Here is a 19,397-nt window from a genome sequence, read left to right as displayed (position 1 = left end):
ACTACGAACTTGGCAATCCATGGGCCCAGGGGAATCAAATGAATTTGCTCATTTCCTTAATAACAGTGGAAAGAAAAAAGTGTGTTCTGCTGTTTCCATTGTCTTACTGAAAGTGAATTCCTCCCAGCCTTATATACAAGATATGGTAACTTCCTGTTTTGCTCTCACCAATTCAGAAACAGAGTAATGTTGTGCATTATATGAGCTGTAAAAAATTATTATACTTACTGTATAATTGATGCAGCTGTCCTGTCTTCAGTGAAGCTGAGGCCACTTAGTGGCTGAAAGCTGACCCTTGAGAAAGTAAGGAACATCAGGAAGAATACTCTATAAACCACGATAGGATGCTTTCAGTCCTGGGAGGAGAACCTGGTAAAGGTTGAAGTGTGTGATTACGTTTGAATTTCACTTTCAGGTTTGCAATGTGTTCCTGTGTTTTCCAGGATATCTTAGAAGACATGTGGGTCTTCAGGTTTTTATTTTCCATGCTTTTGCATTGGTATCTTTCACAAGTTGTCATTCCACTATTTTGTGATCACATCATTGACATTTGAATCTTTGACCCTGCTGCACAAATACCTGTATGTTGACATTTAAAAAATAGACACACCCAGGGCAAACAGCCCCAATACATTTGAAATGGCAAATTAATCAGGAACTTTTAAGCTGATTATAGCACTGTACTTATCTCTCTAGCTAGCTGGAACAGGAGCAACCTGAGTGTCCCATTTACATGGGCATATGATTCACAAGCAATTCCATTTCTGGATACTGCTGTTTACTCTCAGCTGTAGCCAAAACAGCTTCCAAGCATCACTTCTGAATCAGATATTCTCCCATTAGTACTTGTCTTCATACTGTGCTGTTTTTCTTCCAACTGTTTTAAAATCAGGTTTTGCTTCCTGGAACCAGCCCTGCATTCTTTTTCCATTAACTTCTCTGCCAACTGAGACCACCAGATCTGAAGAATATATTAAATACTTTCCTCACAATATCAGAGTCCAGGCTATCTCCCTGGTTTTAGCTGGGTCATATTTTATTTTGGTTTTATTTGGCCCTTTGGGGAGAAAATAAAGAAGAATTATTTATTGCTAATAGGAATAATTTTTAGACTCTCCCAAATCCATTTTCTGATTTGCACTTACTGTTAATATTCTTCCCTTACTCTCAGAAGACAACCTTTAGTCTTTAAATTGCTTCTTCAGCAGTAAATATCTAATGGGGGTTAGGGAGAATACTGCCTGAAAACAGTCGCATCTGTGCCTCAATTTTATTTGTGTTTTATTTATGTTGTGATGGAGCTATCAGGGCCTCCCTTTCTAGTCTGTCTTGAATATACAATAGTATAGCCCTCTTTTTAGATTTCTCTAATGTGGACTTTGGTTGTAACCAGGTACACAGTGAATTTTTAATCTGAGCACCAGCTTCTGTTTAGCGCATTCATAAGATTTGACAATGTGCCCTTGTGGCCAAGGCTGCCAATGGTGTCCTGGGATGCATAAAAAGGAGTTTGGCCAGCAGGTCAAGGGAGGTTTTCCTCACCCTCTGCTCTGCCCTAGTGAGACCACATTTGGAGTACTGTATCCAGTTTTGGGACCCCCAGTTTAAGGAGGATGTGGAACTGCTTGGGCTCAAGCTTGAGCTTGAGCTACCAAGATAATCAGGGGACTGGAGCATCTCCCTTATGAGGAAAGGCTGAGAGACTTGGGTTTGTTCAGCCTGGAGAAGAGAAGACTGAACAGAGAAATTAAATTAGAACAAATGGTAATAACAAAGAGAGCGCACTTCTGATGTATGGAGTATCCTGCTTAGGCAGGCATAGTAGTGTAACATCATGCTTCAAAGTGTATCTGGCAATTGCAGGAAGGGAGAAACCTTCCTCAGAGGTGTGATTGACCCAGTGCAGGGCCAGCCACATTACATTGCTCAGTAAACTTGGGGGAAGAGTCAAAGCATTTACTACTGGACTGTGAGATTTTAATTGCTGATACAGAGTAGCATGTGCTGAGGAGGTTCTTTGTTTGCAGTGGTCAATTTAGTGAAAGACCCACTGCTCCTCTCCCCTTTTTCTTTCTTCACTGAATTGATCACACCCATTCCACAGATCCACAAGAGATTTACTTAAAGTTCTCTGAGTTGTCACAGCTGTGTTTAGAACAAGTGTCTTTGTTATAGATCTTCACACTATCAATTGTCTCGTTTCTCAAAGATTTATTTTAGGAAATCTTTTCCACTACTAACTCTTAGTATTCTTCAGATGGGATTTTCTTTTTGTTTGCTTTTGTTTGTTTTCTTTTTGTACTTTTTGATATTAGTTGAAATACTGATATATCACAGGAATGAAACACAGTAAATATGTATATTGTGGTTCTAATCCTTGCAAGTCAGAGATTATAACGTGTTGCTCTGGGTGGGAATTTCTTACATAAATACGTACACCAATCCTGTTGCATGCTCTCCTGATCTAAGTTTTTCCTTCAGCTGACATGAACTACAGGCCTCCACAAGGTGTAAAGTTAACTTCAGATAATGCAAGCAATGTGCTTTTGATCCATAATGTATTAGATCTTAAGGATATCCATGTGATGTTAAGCATTATTCATACCTTAAAGAAACAAAGGAGTTAAAGGAGTATGATTTGGAATATGCATGTTTATTAATCTCTCTGCTTTCTCCTAGATGGTATCATGGAGCAATCAGTCGGACAGATGCAGAAAACCTGTTACGTTTATGTAAAGAGTGTAGCTACCTTGTAAGAAATAGTCAAACAAGCAAGCATGACTATTCCCTTTCTCTGAAGTAAGTACTTGTCAGTAAAACATAATAAATGTAATTTATAAGCCATAACTTCTCTGGTGCAGGAAGAGAAAATGATCCAGTCTGTTGCTGCACTCGTTCAGCTCAGAAGGGCACTCAGAGAGTTTGAGACTCTGGGTCTGCATATAGTGACAGTCACTGAATTAAGACCTTGCAATTTGGGGATGTTAAGAGATTTTTAGTCTTCATTTGTTGCCCATTTAAATAAATAAACTTGGGGTTTTTTTTCTGGTTCAGATTTGAAATGTTCCTGCTGCTTCTGTTTCAGGCTGAACAAGGAACTGTATTGTATGGGGATTTTATTCCTTTTGCTTTATACATGGAGGAAAGACTTTGGTTTGCTGTGGTAGCGCTTTACAGTATTGCTATAATTCTTGAAATTAAAACGCCCAGGATCAAGGATAAAAGATCTACAGAATTAGGAAATGAGCATTGTTCCAGACTTAGTGCTGCTTTGAACTTGCCTCACCTACCTTAGGCTGATAAGGGTATGTTACAGATGTTGGCTGTGATGTATCATAGAATGGTTTGAGTTGGAAGGGACTTTCCAAGATCATGTAGTGCAGCCCTCCTGCTATGGCAGAGACATAAGTTTACTTGTATTTCCAGCAGAGGAAAAGTTTCCAGGTTTTCTGTGCAGAACAAGAAGCCCATTGACCTTAGTATAGTCTGTACCAGTGTAAAGAGAATTGTTTCCTTTCTTTCCTTCTTACAGGTTAGGGTCTGATGTGGAACCTACCCTTCCAAGTACATTGGGAACACAAGCCTACTTGCCTTTTTTACTAGCATCATTCCTGACTGTTTGGCTTTTACTTGGTTTCTTCATAGCTCTGTTCTGGAGACACATTTTACTGCTGGGACAATGGTAATACTTGATATTAACAAGGTGACACTTTCATAGACATCACCAGACCTGATCTTTTTTACGTTCTTAAGTTCATTAGAAATAAAAGGTGACATCTCTCTACACTGGTTTAGTCTGATGGTCTAAACAGTAAATTTCAGATTGGTTTTATATCCCATCTTTGGGTTGAGTGAAAGTGCATCTGTTAGCCTAGTTTTAAGATTTTTTTCCAGGGCTTAAAAAAGATATTTTGTAGCATTATTTCTTAATTCTCAATTCCTTTGCTAATATTGTTGGCATCTCGCTGTAATACAGAGGTCCTCCTTGAACAGGAACGCACCTGCTTTAGAAATGTGGTTCAGCTCCTGTTGTCCCTTTTCTCATTTGATCTGTGTATTCTCTGATATAGTAGTCCTCTAGATATTTTCAATATTACGATTCACTGTTATTTTCTAATCCTCTCCTCAGTGAAGATGGTTTTCCAATCGAAGTAAGGTTTTGAAGAGATTTGGTAATTGTGGAAATCTTATTCCTTAAGCTCAAAGAGTTATTATATAGTTCTCGGGTTTCAATCACAATCCTTGGTTAAAACATTTCCTCACAATCGGACTGGCTTATGACTACTTTTAGCTGTGGAAAGCTAGCCCTTCAAAGTGCCAAACACATGATACTATTTTGTGTTCTGATTCCCTTGCCTAGAGGCATTTGATTAGCCTGTGATGAGGTTATTTTTCAGCTATGCATGCTTACCTTGAGGTCAGCCAGAAATCCCTTTCATTGCCATGCAATCTTACATCCTCATTACTATTTGATTTGCAGGACCTCCTGCTTCCTTCATCTTTTGTTGAAATGTGAATGCAGGGCGTGCCAGACCTTTTCACTGATAACAGATGGCAGTAGTGAGAACAGTTGTGACCAAGTGGATGATCTGCTCAGCCTGGTGGCAGGGCTGTGAGAGGAAGCAGAAATGTTAAAGGACATCAGGGAGTCACCTGAGATAAACTAGTGGAACCATGTTCTGCCATCCCTGAGACAGAAAAGGAACAGCCACCAGGAAAATAAACAAGATTGAGGGTATCCTCCCCACACTAGGCAGAAGGCAGTAGCTTAAAGGGCAGGACTGAATGGAGGCAAGTCCACATTTGGGGCAGCAGGCAAATCCCCTCCTTGCCTGTCTTGCCTTCCCAGGTGTCTCTGTACAACAGGTATGAGGCTTTGGATGTGGAAGGTCGGTCAATGGATGATGTGGGTGATGGTCCATCTACACCAGAGGGTGCACATGATCCTGCTGCCTATGTCATTGATGAAAATGTTAAACAGCAGTGGTCCCAGTATGGACACCTGAGGGACACCACTTGTCACCAGTCTCCATCTGGACATCGAGCCGTTGACCACTACCCTATGGATGCAAACATCCAACCAATTCCTTATCCACCAAACAGTCCACCTATCAAATCCATATGTCCCCAATTTAGAGAGAAGGAAGATGTGGGGGACCATGTTGAAGGCCTTACAAAAGTCCAGATAGATGACATCTGTTGCTCTTCCCTTTTCCACTGATGCAGTCATTCCATCATAGAAGGCCACTAGGTTGGTCAGGCAGGACTTGCCCTTGGTGAAGCCGTGCTGGCTGCCTTGGATCACCTCCCTGTGCTCCATGTGCCTTAGCATAGCTTCTAGGGGGATCTGTTCTATGATCTTCCCAGGCACAGAGGTGAGGCTGAGAGGTCGGGAGTTCCCTGGTTCCTCCTTTCTACCCTTTTTAAAGAGGGGCACAATGTTTCCCCTTTTCCAGTTGCCAGGGTCTTCATGTGACTGCCATGACTTTTCAAATATTATGGGGAGTGGCTTTGCAACTACATCAGCCAGTTCCCTCAGGACTCCGGGATGTATCTGATCGGGTCCCATGGACTTTGTATGTTCGGGTTGCTTAGGTGGTCATGAATCTGATCTTCTCTTACAGTGGAATGGACTTTGCTCCCCCAGTCCCTGCTTGAGGTTCATTAACTCAAGAGTCACACTTTCTTTGATATTCTTTTTCTGGCTGACATACCTATAGAAGTCTGACTTGTTATTCTTTGCATCCCTTGCCAAATTCAGCTCCAGCTGCATCTTGGCCCTCCTAACATGTTGAGGGCTTATACTAGCAGCCTGTCCCTCTAACCATTGAGTATCATCCCACAGCTTGTCACAGGCAAGCCTATGTTCCCCCTCCTCCATCGCTTCTAGTTTAAAGCCCTGTCAATGAGCACCACAAGCTCCTGAGCAAAGACCATCTTTCCCCTTTGAGAAAGGTGGTTCCCATTTGACACCAGCAATCCTGGTGCCATGTAGACCATCCCATTGTCAAAAACCCCACAGTTGTTTCAGTGACACCAGCCACGGAGCCATGTGTTGATAGATTGGCTCCGCCTGTTCTTTCCACTGTCACTGCCCACAACCAGAAGGAGAGAGGAAAAGATAACCTATGCCCCAGACTCCCTCACTAACCATCTCAAGGCCCTGAAGTCTCTCTTAATCACCCTTGGACTACATATTGCAACTTCATCACCACCCATATGGAAGAGCAGTAACGGGTAGTAGTCTGAGGGCTGTACCAGGCTAGGGAGTTTCCTAGTGATATCACCAACTTGGGCTCCTGGGAGGCAGCAGAATTCCCTATGAGTAGGGTCAGCCCGGCATATTGGACCCTCTGTTCCCCTCAGAAGGGAGTCTTCTACAACTGTGACCTGTCTTTTCTTCCTTGTGGAGGTCGTAGTAATGGGGGGGTAAGATTTTCTGGTCTTGGCAACTCCTCTAGTATAGATGGATCAACACCCACATCATCCACTGACTGGTCCTCCACATGTAGACCCTCATACCTATTGTGAAGAGGCACCTGGTGGGTCTTCTGGGCAAGGGAAGGGTTCTCTTGCTGCCCCAATTGTGGGCTTGTTTCCATTCGCTGCTTCCCTTTAAGAACCTGCCTACATCCTGGTGGGGGGATGATACTGGATCCCTTTGATCAGAGGCTTTTTCTGGTGGCTGCCCCTGTTCACGTTTCCAGGAGGCCAGAGCATGGTTCCACCAGTCTGTTCTGTTGCTCAGACTCCCACATGCTCCCTAGCCTATCTACTTCCTCAATTAGATCTGCCATCACCTAAGTAGATAGTCCACCTGATCACACCTTACACACTTGTTCCCTCTACTTGTCATCTGTTTTCAGTGCAAGCTGGTGGCACTCCCTGCAGCCGGAGACCTGGACGGCTGTGTGTTTTCTTGGGAGTTCAGTCTGGGTTCATACATCCTTTCTGGCTAGTGCAGAGGACAGAGCCTTCCACCAGGTGGATGCCATGGCTAGGCTCCCTCTTACTGAACTTACTGAACTTACCCCTTGAGCTGGGAGAGACACTTCACCTTCCCTGTGCAGGCTGCCACACCACACCCTGTTTGACGCGTTCCTCATCGCTCGCGCTCCCTGGGGGCTGCTCTTGTACGTGAAGGGGTTCAGCCGCTGTCCCCCGCCCACACGCAGTCAGGGCTGCCGCTCATCAGGAGCACACTCCTTCCTGCTCTGGAGGGGTGCAGGGGAACCCTCTCTCTCTGTGCTTTTCCCTTTGCAGTTTTGCTGCTTTAGGAAGGGTCCCTCAGCATGATCCTCTGCTCTGGAGCCCTTTGCCTTGGTGCACAGTAATTGTGTAGCTCTGTGTCTTTAAGATCATGAGCAAAAATTGCAGCATCTATTCCTGTCTAAATGTGGCATGCATCCTCTCGGCATTCATATTCACTGTTGGTCTATTAGGTGTGTTTGTGATTCTCAGAGACCTTCACCAGCATGTGTGAGTCAGCGTTTTTTTCAGTTAAATGCTATATATTTCTGATTCAGGGAAAAAGGAAGAATGACACCCTGATTTTGAATTGAGATTAAGTGACAGCAATGTAAAGTCTATTCTTTAGCTTCATGTTTTTTATTTAAAAAAAAACAAAAACAAAACAAACAAAAAAACCCCCTCTTACTCTAGTTTTTGGGTGTACGTTTTCTTTAGTAACAAAAGACTAACTTCAGGTTTCCCAAAACACAGCAAGATCTGGCAATGGGAGTCTACACAAATGTTACCTGTACTTGAAAAGTTAGAAGATGGTAGTACTTGCTCAATTTTGTTTAATATAACTGAATATTTTGCAATGGAGATGTCTCTGAAGACAATCTTTTCCAATAGCAGGAAAGCTTGCTGTGTTCCATGGACTTTGAGAGCGGCAGACAGGCTTGACTGGCGTGGGGAATTTGCACACGAGTTGTTTGTCTCATTCAGAGTCCCAGAATGACCATTCCAAATGTATGAAACAAGCATCAGAGTTGCTTTGTTACCAAATTAAAATACATCTGTAGATAAAATATTAACCAGGGTAATTTAAGTTGCTCATGTCAACATCTGTTATTTTGAGATACCGAAGTTTACCCAGGGAAAATTAATTGCATGTGAATTGGCTACTTCTGCGGGCATCAAAGAAGGGTTTGTGAGGTACAGATTCATGTGTTGCTCATCTCAGTTAGAAACAAGGAATTGTTAATTTTGACAAGTGTTTGAGGCAAAGAGCATCTTTCAGAGGATTGTGATCCAGAGTCAGCATTGTTTAAATTCTCTATAGCAGAAGAGGGAAGGAATATGAACTACCTCCCCAGTATAAAATGATCCCATCAGCCTGAGGGGGCAGCTGTGCATTCTTCTGAATCTTCTCTAGCAGCCCTGAATTGTTCCTTGTGCTTCCTTTTCTCTGTATTCCTTCAGGGTTGTAGGTATTTGGCTCACTCATATCCTCCCACTCCTTCCTTACACCTAGTTTTGATTGTGTAAGGCTGGGTAAAAACTGGAGATCTGCACTCTTGGTATCTGTGCTGTGACCAGAGCTCCCAGTCTCTGGCTGCCATTGAAACGCCTAGTCGCGAGCTCCTTATATTAGGTCTGTTCTTTACCAACAAGCAAGCTAGTGAAAGAAGTGGAAGCAGATGTGCAAAGGGGCAAAGGGAAGAGGAGAGCCATCTCTCACTTACAACTGTGTTTTAGGTGTTGAGCAATGACTTCACTGCACATCAAGCTCATAGAGGTGCCTTCCTAATGTAACAGTAGAACATCTCAGTATAGGGTACTAGGTGTCAGTCTTGCTCAGTGAAGACCAGCCACCCGCTGGGCCTTAACAGCTACTTCTTTCCATCAGGATTTTCCCTTAACAAGGCTGTGCAGCACGCCTGCACCACTTCATTTCCTGACTCACATTTCAATTTTGTGAAATGTAGCTTTTCTCAATTTTAGATTAGGGTTATTTCATAAGTCATCTAAATGTGCAAACTGTGAGTAAAAACAGTAATGGGCTCTGCTTTCTGCTATGTCAAATAGTTTCTGCACAATCATTGCCACTGGAGGGAGAACAGAACTTAATTCAGAGAGGATGTTGTCTGCTGACATCCTGATCCTGTGGACTCATAAGCAGGCACGTGGTTTTCCCTAAATAGCAAAGGGGACTGCAAGCAAAGTTTTTTGTTACCATGAAAAATGGTTCTCTAAATCAGCAGTGGAATAAAAGCTTCTAAAAGTGTATAAGTAGTCTGCTGTTGGCCTAAACAAAAATGATAGGGACCTGGCTGTTAGCAGACAGCAAGGATTCTGTCACTTCTACAGAACTCCAGCAAGCTAAACTTCCTTACTACCTTCAAAGCAGTAGATGAGTATTGGTTATAGAGAATGAAACCTGAGCGCAGTAGGGTGGTCTTCACACATGTTGAATGCTGTTGCAAGTGGACACCGCTAGCCATTGCTAGCAGGGGAAGAGACATTGTTTTTTGTACCACGGAGGCAGCAGCTGTCAGATACAGAATGACAGTGTTGTGTGTTCTGTGCTTGAAAAAGAGAGCTGAGACAGAAAAGTAGCGGACAGGTCAGCCTCTGAATGTCTCCAGTAAAGGATTTTTCAAAGTAATCATTCATCAGGGCGAGGGGGCAGAGTTTTTCAGATGAGATTTTAATTTATTTCTTTGTTGCTGTAGGTTGGCATGAAACGTTACAGGCTTTGTTCAAAGTGACAGCATATAACATAAAATATAATTTCGAAATGGAAAGGCACTGCAGAATGAAAAACAAAACAACACGTTTCGTACATTGCTAGAATGTTTTTTTTCTGATGTTACTGCAAAGTTGTTGCTTTTTTCCTTGTCCAAGTGACATTTTACCAAAATGAATGCAAAAATACGTTCTGACAAAACGGCAACTTTTTTTTTTTTTGTTAGCAAAAACAGTGTTTGGAAGGCTTGGCTAATTTTTCTGTTTGCGAATTTGAATGATGTTTCAAAGGTATTAACTTTTTCTGGAAGAAATACTGGGTTTAATATCTAATTAATATTTCTTGAACGTTGTTATATCACACTTCAGGCATGAGATGATAAAAAGCACAGTCTGATAAGCTGTCTGCACAACTCCTTTCTCATCCTCACTGGGTTTTGAAAACTGAAGGAAAATGTGTGGGAAACTGTAATTCAAAGTTACTTGGTTTTATGGTTGTGCTGCAAAATATTTTAAACAAGGTGTGAGTATTAGTCATATATCAAGTGTTGTGTCTGTGTAAACATCTGTGCTTGAGAGTTCCAAAGCAATTTGTTGCAGGGATTAGCAACTAGGAATTCTGTTCTGTGTTTGAAACTCGTGGGAACGGTCGCAATATGGAAAGGAAGGAGTGAATATTGCCTGTGGTGGCACTGTTTTGTCACTGTTTTCCCTCAGTTGAACAAAAACTTCGGAAAGAATTATTGCAACATTTGAGAAACCTTAGTGACATCAAGAATTCAGGTCCCAGCATCTTCTGTTGCAAAATGTACATGTCTCACCTCTTCAAGGTGCTGGCTTTCATCAGTGTTCATGTATGTGAATTTGGGATTGCCGTTTAGGTTCTGCTCTTTGAAAACCATGGGCCTGGCAGGTTCTAATGGTTATTGCTGTTGAAACAGCTCAGAAATCCATATTCCAAACCCAGGATGACACACAATCAGAACAAATGGGGGAAGGGCAAGGAGCACAGAAGGGTCGTTAGTGTAGACATAAACAGTTTCAAATCCTTTACACCTGGAAGTGCTTAGTTCAAGCACATGGTTTCAAGGTGATAAGCTGACTTTCTTCCAACTTAATTTGATCTTCATTCTGGAAGATGAGAAATGTCTGGTTTGATATTTCTAGCTGCAACTAGTGACAGCTCAGTTGGTTTACTTGCAACAAGGAACACAGAAAACAGATTCACAATGTAATTTTTGGAAACTAAAAGGAGGCAGGAAGGGAGTAAAAGAGGAGAGTTTTTTGAAAACTTAATCTTTACTTTCATAATCCTTTTTTTTCCGGTAAGCCTGGAATAATGCTCAATTTAAAGAGTTGAGACATCCAGAAAACACGGCTGGGATAGAAATTAGAACTCAGCCCATCATTTACAACATGGTGATAACTATTGGCTGCAAACACGAGTAATCAGTAAAATCAGTTCATTGGCTGAACGTTCTTGCCTCTCAGTTCCTTTTGCTTTGTGAACAGAAAATTTGCATGCTTCACATTGCAAAGCTTTGACGTCAATTTCACATAGCTCCCAGTTGCCGGTTCTACTCTTCCTCAACCTTCACACAAAATGGCCTCTGAAATCTGCTTCTGAGAGCTTTCCATGCAGACTGTGTTTTACTTAACAAAAGTAATTCAATTTTTCTCAAGAGAACCAAAACACCATAGAAATACATGGGAAGAAATAGATTGGAATGTGATTTTTGTGGAATTATTTCACAAGAAACCACAACAAAATCCACTTCCGTTTCAAACCAGCTACAAAGCACCACTAAGGGGAATACCTGCAAAAGGGAAACAAGGTTTTGACATACTCTAACTCTAAAGGATGAAGAAACGCCACTTTTGCTGGAGGGGAGAAGATACAAAGGAGGTAGGACATGAGATAGAATGGAGATGGGAAATAACTACTTTTCAGCAGCCAAAATGCTGGGTTAAGTGGCCATCCATTTCCTCCCAGTTTTCTAACATACTGCCTTGAAAAGAAAATGGGGGATAGTGCTTGACTGAGGGCTGTTATAGATGTTACTGGATAATCAGAGGAGATCTCTGAGTATGAAGATAACAGAAGATTACTGATAACTGAATAAGGATAGCTTCACAAGTTTTCATTTACACATGGCCAGTTGACAGTTGAATCATCTGGGATGTTCCACAAAGATCCTGGGTAGCAGTTGGTTTTAACAGAAAAGCTATGTGCAAATAAAATCTCCAGGTTTGTTAGTCTTAGGCAGTCAGTTTTCAATAGCTAAATAAGCCAAATATCACAGAGAGCTCTGATGATAAAATGGTGATTCCGTGAATGCAAGGAGAGGTCCTTCATTCACGGAGCTTAATCCTTCTACCCCACAAGTCAGTTTGCTTTGTTATTGGTTTTAACATTGGAGGACTATACAGCTTGAAAATTGTAATGGAAACTGCCTGAAAGGAAGGGATGTGGGGTGACATTCCATTGCTGTGAAATAAGATAGAAGGCTCAGGAGACAGTGATGGAGTTTTGGTCCTCGAAATGCAAACTGTATGTGGATTGCATACTAATGTTTATGAGAGATGAGAGTGACCCTTCTACTTCCGGCCATATCAGTTTTGTATGCAAGTGTTTTTAAGTCATCTGTCATGAAAGGAATTTGATTTAGTATAAGTGTTGCCCTATATTCTTCATGAAAAAGTCATTGAGCAATTACCAGGAAAAGTAAGAGGTGTAAGAGGTGCATACTAGCTGCCAGCAATATCCACCAGCACCTGCAAAATTATGTAATGTATTATTAAATACCTTGATTTTTAGGAGAGGGTGATTTTGTTACTAGGGTCAGTTTCATTAGCAGTATTTCATGGTCGTCTTGATCAAAAAAAATTTTTTTTGTTGTGATAATGATTGATATCCAGCATTGGTGTTAACTGCATTAAAGATTGCATACATTAATGAGATGTGTTACCTGCTGGGGAGTTCTCTGTGGTTGCAGCTTGCTCTTCAAACATGTTTTATCAAAGGAAGATAAATTGACAAGATTCTTCTTTTGATAGGAAGTAAAGCCACCGGAGCTGCCTTGTGCAGCTTCACTATGAGCTATAGATAGTGCTTTGGTGAAACAATATGATCATAGAACTATTAGCTCATGCTGTACTTCAGCTGCTTTGCAGTGAAGCAAAACAGCAGCAGAAATATTCCCTTGTTTGTAAGTAAATGGTCTAAAGCTCTGACTGCTAAGCCAGAACACTTGCCCTAAAGGAGCTGAAACTGTGGGTAGGGTAGGGTAGGGTAGGGTAGGGTAGGATAGGATAGGATAGGATAGGATAGGATAGGATAGGATAGGATAGGATAGGATAGGATAGGATAGGATAGGATAGGATAGGATAGGATAGGATAGGATAGGATAGGATAGGATAGGATACTTACCCCAAAGGAGCTGGCTCTTACCTGGCCATGGCTCTAACTTACTGATGGAAATAGTCTCCACTGTATTTGTCTGGCAAGCCCATTATGCTAAAGTGTTTTCATCCTTTGACCATGGAAGCAGATTCTTCTTTCCCAGGTCTTAGCTGACAATTTGCAGTTGGCACCAATAAAACAAAAGAAAATGGAAGACTCTAAAATGTACAGCCACACAGGAAACTACAAAGTACAGTGTTTCCTTCTTCCAAGAGTAAGTAGTTGTTCTTCTGCCCAGTTTAGTATAGCTGGCTCCTCAGCATTTGTGTCAGATTAGCATAGACCTGCATGCAGGACAATAGGTTGTCTACAGTCCTGTCCCCATTAGCCGCAAAATTTCTCTACAGACAGTTGCAAGGTGATGTCATCCCTACTGGCTGGTTGGCAAAGGGCAAATCCAAAGAGCAGGAGGCAAGCAATCTGCCGTGCAGCCTGCACCTTGTAGTCTCTGCCAAGGCATTGGATAGACTTCTCACTTTCTTGAAACTCTGAGGTGTCAAAACTTGTCCTCTTTGCAGACCTTCCCCTTAATACTGTTTTGTGCCTAGCTTGAAATAGAGGTGGATTTTCATGTGCTTTCTTGTGAAATAATTGCAGAAAAAAACCCCACATTTGCAGTTTGAGGAAAGTTTTACTTAGAAGTACTGAAATTACATTTCACAGGTTTCTTTGATTCTTTTTGATCTTTTTTCTTTAATAGTAAAGTTTTACAAATGTTTCAAATCAAAATTGTTGTTGAACTAGAAGCTCTACTTAGTGGTTTCTGAAAATATACAAATAGTAAAGTTTAATCATAGAATCCTAGAGAGATCTAGTTGGAAATGGATCTTTGGAGGTGTCTAGTCCAACACCCTGCTCCAAGCAGGACACACCCATCAGGTTGCTAAGTGCTTTGTGCAGGCAAATTTTGAAAACTTGGGAGGATGGAGACCTCCTGACCTGTCTGAGCTTGGTCCCAGGGCTGCACCACTCTCATGAGGAAGAAGATTTTCCCTATGTCCAGTAGGAATTCTGTTGCAGCTTGTGCTTACTGGCTCCCTGTGTACCTCTGAGAAACTTCCATCTTCTCTGTAACTCTCATATTTAGGCAATAGGTGACTGCAATGTGACACCCTCCATCTCACCTTTTCTTCTCCAGACTGAACATATACAGTTTCCTCAGCCTATCCTCGTGTATCATCTGTACCCCCAGATCATGTTTAGTAGCCCTGCTCTGGACTTGCCTCTATCTGTCCTCATAATAAAATATTTAAGGATGCCACCCTTGTTTAAAGGAAATGATGTAGAGACCAACTATGACTTGAAAGAGATTTTTTCCTCTAAGAAACTGATATTTAAAGCAAGATTTTAGGCATGTAGAGCTATAATTACAGTGCCTGCAGTGGTTTCTGCTCACCAGAAAGGGTCACTTAATCTGAGAATTGTTGAACATATCTGAAAGAGATGAGCTTGATTGTGCTACAAGCACTTTTGGAGGGAATGCTGTGCCTGCTAACTAGAAAATGGCAGATTTTAGAGAAGTTGCTTTTAACATGGCATGATTTGTTTTCCTGCTGTAGCTGTCTCTGTCATCTTAAACTGGGTTTCTTTGCTGACATAGACCAACCCCAGTTTTAACTTAACTTATTGTCTTTGTCCCTGGACACGCTTGGAAGAAACAATGGTTTAGAGCCAGAAAGTTAGGGAGTGGGACATCAAGCAAGCTGTAAAAATCCTCTAGACCTCATTTAACATCTTGAAGTGTAGGAGTTGTCCTTTGCTCTTGTTTTGTCCTAGCTAAACTCTACACTCTTAAAATAGCCTTTATGGCATGCAAAATACAGATGTTGAAGGGTCACTACTGGGAAGAGATGAGGTCAACTCCACCATCTAATGTGCTGTATGGTAGTGCGCGTGCTACCTGTCAGAGTGGCGTTATGTGGGATGGGTTGCTTTTGCAGGAGCAGACAGGGCAGTTACCATGCCACTCTTCTCTTCCCTGTGTAATCATAAGCCTTCTGTCAAAGAGGCAGCTTGCTGTGCAGGCAGGCAAGTCATCTAGGAATCGAACTCTTCTGGTGCGGAAGTCACAGACTTGTTTCTGCATACAGAAAGGCTGCAGGATAGCAGCCTTTGCTCAGTATGGTGCAGGTGAAAGTCTTCCTGCTATTAATGTTGGGAATGGGCTCATCTGAGGAAGTTTTCCCAGCTGAAGCCACCTGGTTCTGCACATAACCATGTTCTGGGCAGTTGCTGCCAGGGTGGGATGGGTGTGGTCTGTCCTGAGGCCTCCACTGGACAGGGCAGGGCAGGCCTTGCCTCATCTGAGTGAAACTCATGGCTTGCCTATGTGTCTATGAACAGAGTCTCGGGCTTCTGACAGGCCAAAACCAATGATACTTTTTTGGTCCAGAAGTAATGATTGGCCATAGCAAAACGTAGATTTTCACAGGAAAACATTGCGGGGGACAGGAAAAGGGTTGTGCTTTGGCACACCTCTGCATTAATTCCAGGGTAAGACAGCCTTGCACCTGGATCCAGAGAGCACAGGTGGTGAAAACAAAACACTAACTTAGGCTGCCTTTGTGTTGGACTGTGCATAGGGGTTTGCAGCTAGCAGTCACTGTCTGTCAGAGTCTGGCCACTGTCTTGGCTTGTCACCCAGCAACTACCTGCATTTTGTTCTCCTACATTCCCCTACATCATGTAGGAGAGCCGGTTGTGGTGCTGCTCCCCTCATCCTGATACACAAGCATGAACTAATGTTTTGCTTTCCTTGCAGGAGCAGTCAAGGTTTTATGCACATGAAACTGATGAAAACCAAAGAGAAATACATCCTGGGTCAGAACAGCCCTCCCTTCGACAGTGTTCCTGAAGTCATCCACTACTACACCACAAAAAAGCTGCCTATCAAAGGAGCAGAACACTTGTCACTGCTCTACCCTGTGGCTGTGCGGACCCTCTAATAACCTGGTCTCACCCCTTCCTGTGGTTGGGAGGTGAGAGATAAGCTGGGTTGCACAGAATTCAGTGCTTGAGTCTGTGATGGAGAGTGGCGGCCTTTAATCTTGGGAACATGGGCACTCTGCAGAGTTGTGTATAGGACTCTGTGTATGGCCCGTGCTGCAGCATGCCTCTCGGACTGTGCTTCTACATAAGAGAAAGAAATCGTATTTTATTGCAAGGAGAACAGATAACCTTCCCAGAGCTTCTCTACAAATGAAGGTACTTCCCAACAAAAATTCTTCATCCATGTATTGAGCAGAATCAACAGGTTCTCAGCAGTAAAACACCAGCAACTCTTATTCTTTTGCTACCCTAAGAAACTTCTCCATGTGAAAGAGTAACCTGTCTGAGGGACCCTGACTCTGAGGGTTCTTGGTGGACCTAAGAAGGAGCTGCTGAGCAGGCAAGTCCCTTAGCTCTTGTCACTTAGCTTGGTGGGTTTTGGGTTTTTAATGCAGTTTCTTGGGGTAGTCAAATGTTGAACTCCTATTAGGCACACAATCTTAAAATAATTTTGTAAGAGCAAATCATGGTGAATTATTTATGAATAGGGCATGTGATTAAAAAATAGCTTGTTATATATTTTTATCCTTTTTGGTACAATAATCTATTAAGGGTTACTGTCTTCATTTGCAAGTTTCATTCATAGATGCAGGCAGCTAATTCTGATTGGGGCACTTAATCCATAAGTTTTAAGTAGTTGAAAAAAGTCTTTTTCATATGTAGATTAGTGTTTATGCATGAGGGTGGTCAAAGGCTTTTATAAAGCTTTAGTAGGCAAAATCTTCACTTGCTCATTCATCTGGATCAAACAGTTGTTCCACTGAGGTAGCAGACTAACAAGTGTGTGTCACAATGCCTTTCCATAAGATGGCTTTTGCAGCTGTGTAAATGAGAACTGCAGAGCAGAATTTGTTTTTCTGGTGTAGGAAGGCATTCTTTAAACATGGTCCCTTGACACATACCTTCTGGCCAGTGTTCATTTTCACCATGAGCAGAAGCCCCTTGCTGCATTTCAGTCACTGTTAGCCAGAAGCACTGCAGAAGCTGCCCTGTACCTTAATCCTGCCAACTGCCCATCCATCTGAGAGATATTTTCTACATTTTCTGTGTGCTTGTTGAATGGGATAAGTGAAAAAAAATATAGTTGTGCAGAAATTGGAACTGGGGAATCAATAAATAGCCTGGTAGTCCTTACTTTGTTCCATCTCCCACCTATGTCTAGAATGTTGTGTGTTAACCCATCAGCTGTTGTAGTAGCAAACTGGTTATATGCAGTTTATGTATTTTATGGACTGCAATAGGACTGTGAATTGTGTGTTATTTAATTCAGCTTTCTTACCTACTATTCCCTTTTATATATGCTTAGAAAGAAGGGCAAATCTGAAAATTGTAAAGGAATAACCACTTACTGCCTGTAAAAGTAGTGCTTCATTGTACTGTCTAATCTGATAAGAATCTCAAGGATGTCCCATGTAATGTAATCTGTGATGAATGTCTGCTTCCTTTTAAGCATGCTTTGTTCTTTTATATGACATACAACAGTCTGAGCAGGAGTGGATCACACATATGTGAGGAGCCCAGTGTCATTCTGTGCAGCAACAGTAGTGAGTCAAGCTGTCCCTGTCTCACCCAGAATTTGAAGGTGCATTGGACTAGGTTCTTACTGGTTTTCTGAGAGAAGGGTGGCACAATGGAGTAGAAAGAGACAATGTTCTCCAAGTGAAACCAGACATCCCTTTTTCATGTACTCACCTACATGTGCCTTTTATTTCACTAGTCTTTGCAGAACTCTTCGTTTTCCTCTTAACATCACCCAGTTAGCAAGAGCATATAGGCACTATTAAATTAGCATATTCTTCTCTTAGCAGAGTAGGAGTTTGTGAAGGTGGCAGAGCTCACAGACATTAGGAATCAGGTTGCATCTGCTGCTAAGTCTTTGCCTGTGTGGGCTCTGGAAACTCCGTCATGTCCCTTGGGACAGAAATATGACATATTTCTTCTTTTGCATGTGTAAGTGCATTTTTGAGAATCTGGCATTGTTGCTGTTCTATTGGATGTTTTTCTTCTTCTGTAATGAAAGAATAAGCCCCTACTCTCTCTAACAGCAATTACCAGTAGAAACCAACATTATCACTAACCAAGGCCTTGCCAGGCTTCCTTAAGCACATTGTCCTTAGTTCATGGAGATGACTGTTGTACTGAATCTTTTTTGTCATGAGCCTGATTGAAAGTCAGCTGAAGCCAGCAGGTGCCACTTTATTGCTGTCTGCAGATTTTGGTTTGGGATCCCTTGCTTCATACAAATCAGGTCAATATGCATCATACAAATATGTGTACAGCTTGTTATAGCTTCAAGGATCAGATCAGGATTCTTGGTTCAGCAAGATGAAATAATCTCAGAAAAAGTTGGTTGTCTGTGGGAAGGTTATTTTGATTATTTTTTTAAAAGACTTTTAGAAGGTACTCAGTAATTGCAGAATAAATAAAACCAGGATTTTGTTTGCACTGTAATGTTGACTTTATTTAAGTGATTGTATGATATTTTTCCAGTGAAGGAATATTCTTCCCAGACTTTTTAATGTACAGTGAAAAATATGGTGTGTTGCAGTGTGTAGTATTGCGTATAGGTGGAAGATCTCATAGCAATCATGCCTATATAGCACATTAAAAGTTTATTTTAAAAAATTATAAACCTCTCTCTTTTTTTCCTCCAATTGTCAATGTGTACTCAGATTGTCTTGAACAACTAATAGTTGAAGTGGCCTTTCAGGACAACTTGTGTTTGTGTGTCTTAACTGTGTAGTGAAAGTAATCATTAGGCTATAATCTGGTCTGGAAAATCATATGGTTCAGTTCTGCCCTGAGTAATTCTCTTGACAATGTGCACCTTTGCAAGGGTTCTGCCAAAACAACACAGGTGTGTATGTGAATGGCATTGCTGTCCAGTTGAGGTGCTCAAGGAATCCAGTTATTGCTGTTTACAACGTAACACTGGTGAATCACTTTTTGCAGACTTTATAAGAGGTGTTGATTAGACTTCTATTTTGATGAGTATTTCACAGCATGCTGAAAGCTCCCAAGCTGTGAACGTGTGTATAATGGGTAGGTGAGTTTTAGTGACCAAGATTACATCTCACAGCTCCTTCCATAATTGGAAAAATCATTAAGTTTTTTGGAAGTACAGTCATCACCATGGGTTCTGTACTTAATAATAGTTTATTCTCTGATTCCGAAATTAAGTCTTTAGACA

At 41.8% G+C, this 19,397-nt stretch overlaps 1 protein-coding gene across 1 annotated transcript in view; it reads left to right on the top strand.

The window, feature by feature from the left end:
• The window catches only part of SHB (SH2 domain containing adaptor protein B), an 80,787-nt gene extending 61,922 nt beyond the window's left edge, over positions 1–18,865 (top strand). The window contains exons 5-6 of the mRNA XM_064438166.1: positions 2,680–2,799; positions 15,921–18,865. Of these exons, the coding sequence (XP_064294236.1) occupies positions 2,680–2,799; positions 15,921–16,104 (304 nt within the window). The 3' untranslated portion in view covers positions 16,105–18,865. The remainder of the gene's footprint in view (positions 1–2,679; positions 2,800–15,920) is intronic.
• Positions 18,866–19,397: the final 532 nt, after the last annotated feature.

The sequence above is a fragment of the Phalacrocorax carbo genome, chromosome Z (assembly GCF_963921805.1).
Source record: "Phalacrocorax carbo chromosome Z, bPhaCar2.1, whole genome shotgun sequence".
Lineage (NCBI taxonomy): Eukaryota > Metazoa > Chordata > Aves > Suliformes > Phalacrocoracidae > Phalacrocorax > Phalacrocorax carbo.
This window is presented reverse-complemented; position numbering and strand designations above follow the sequence as displayed.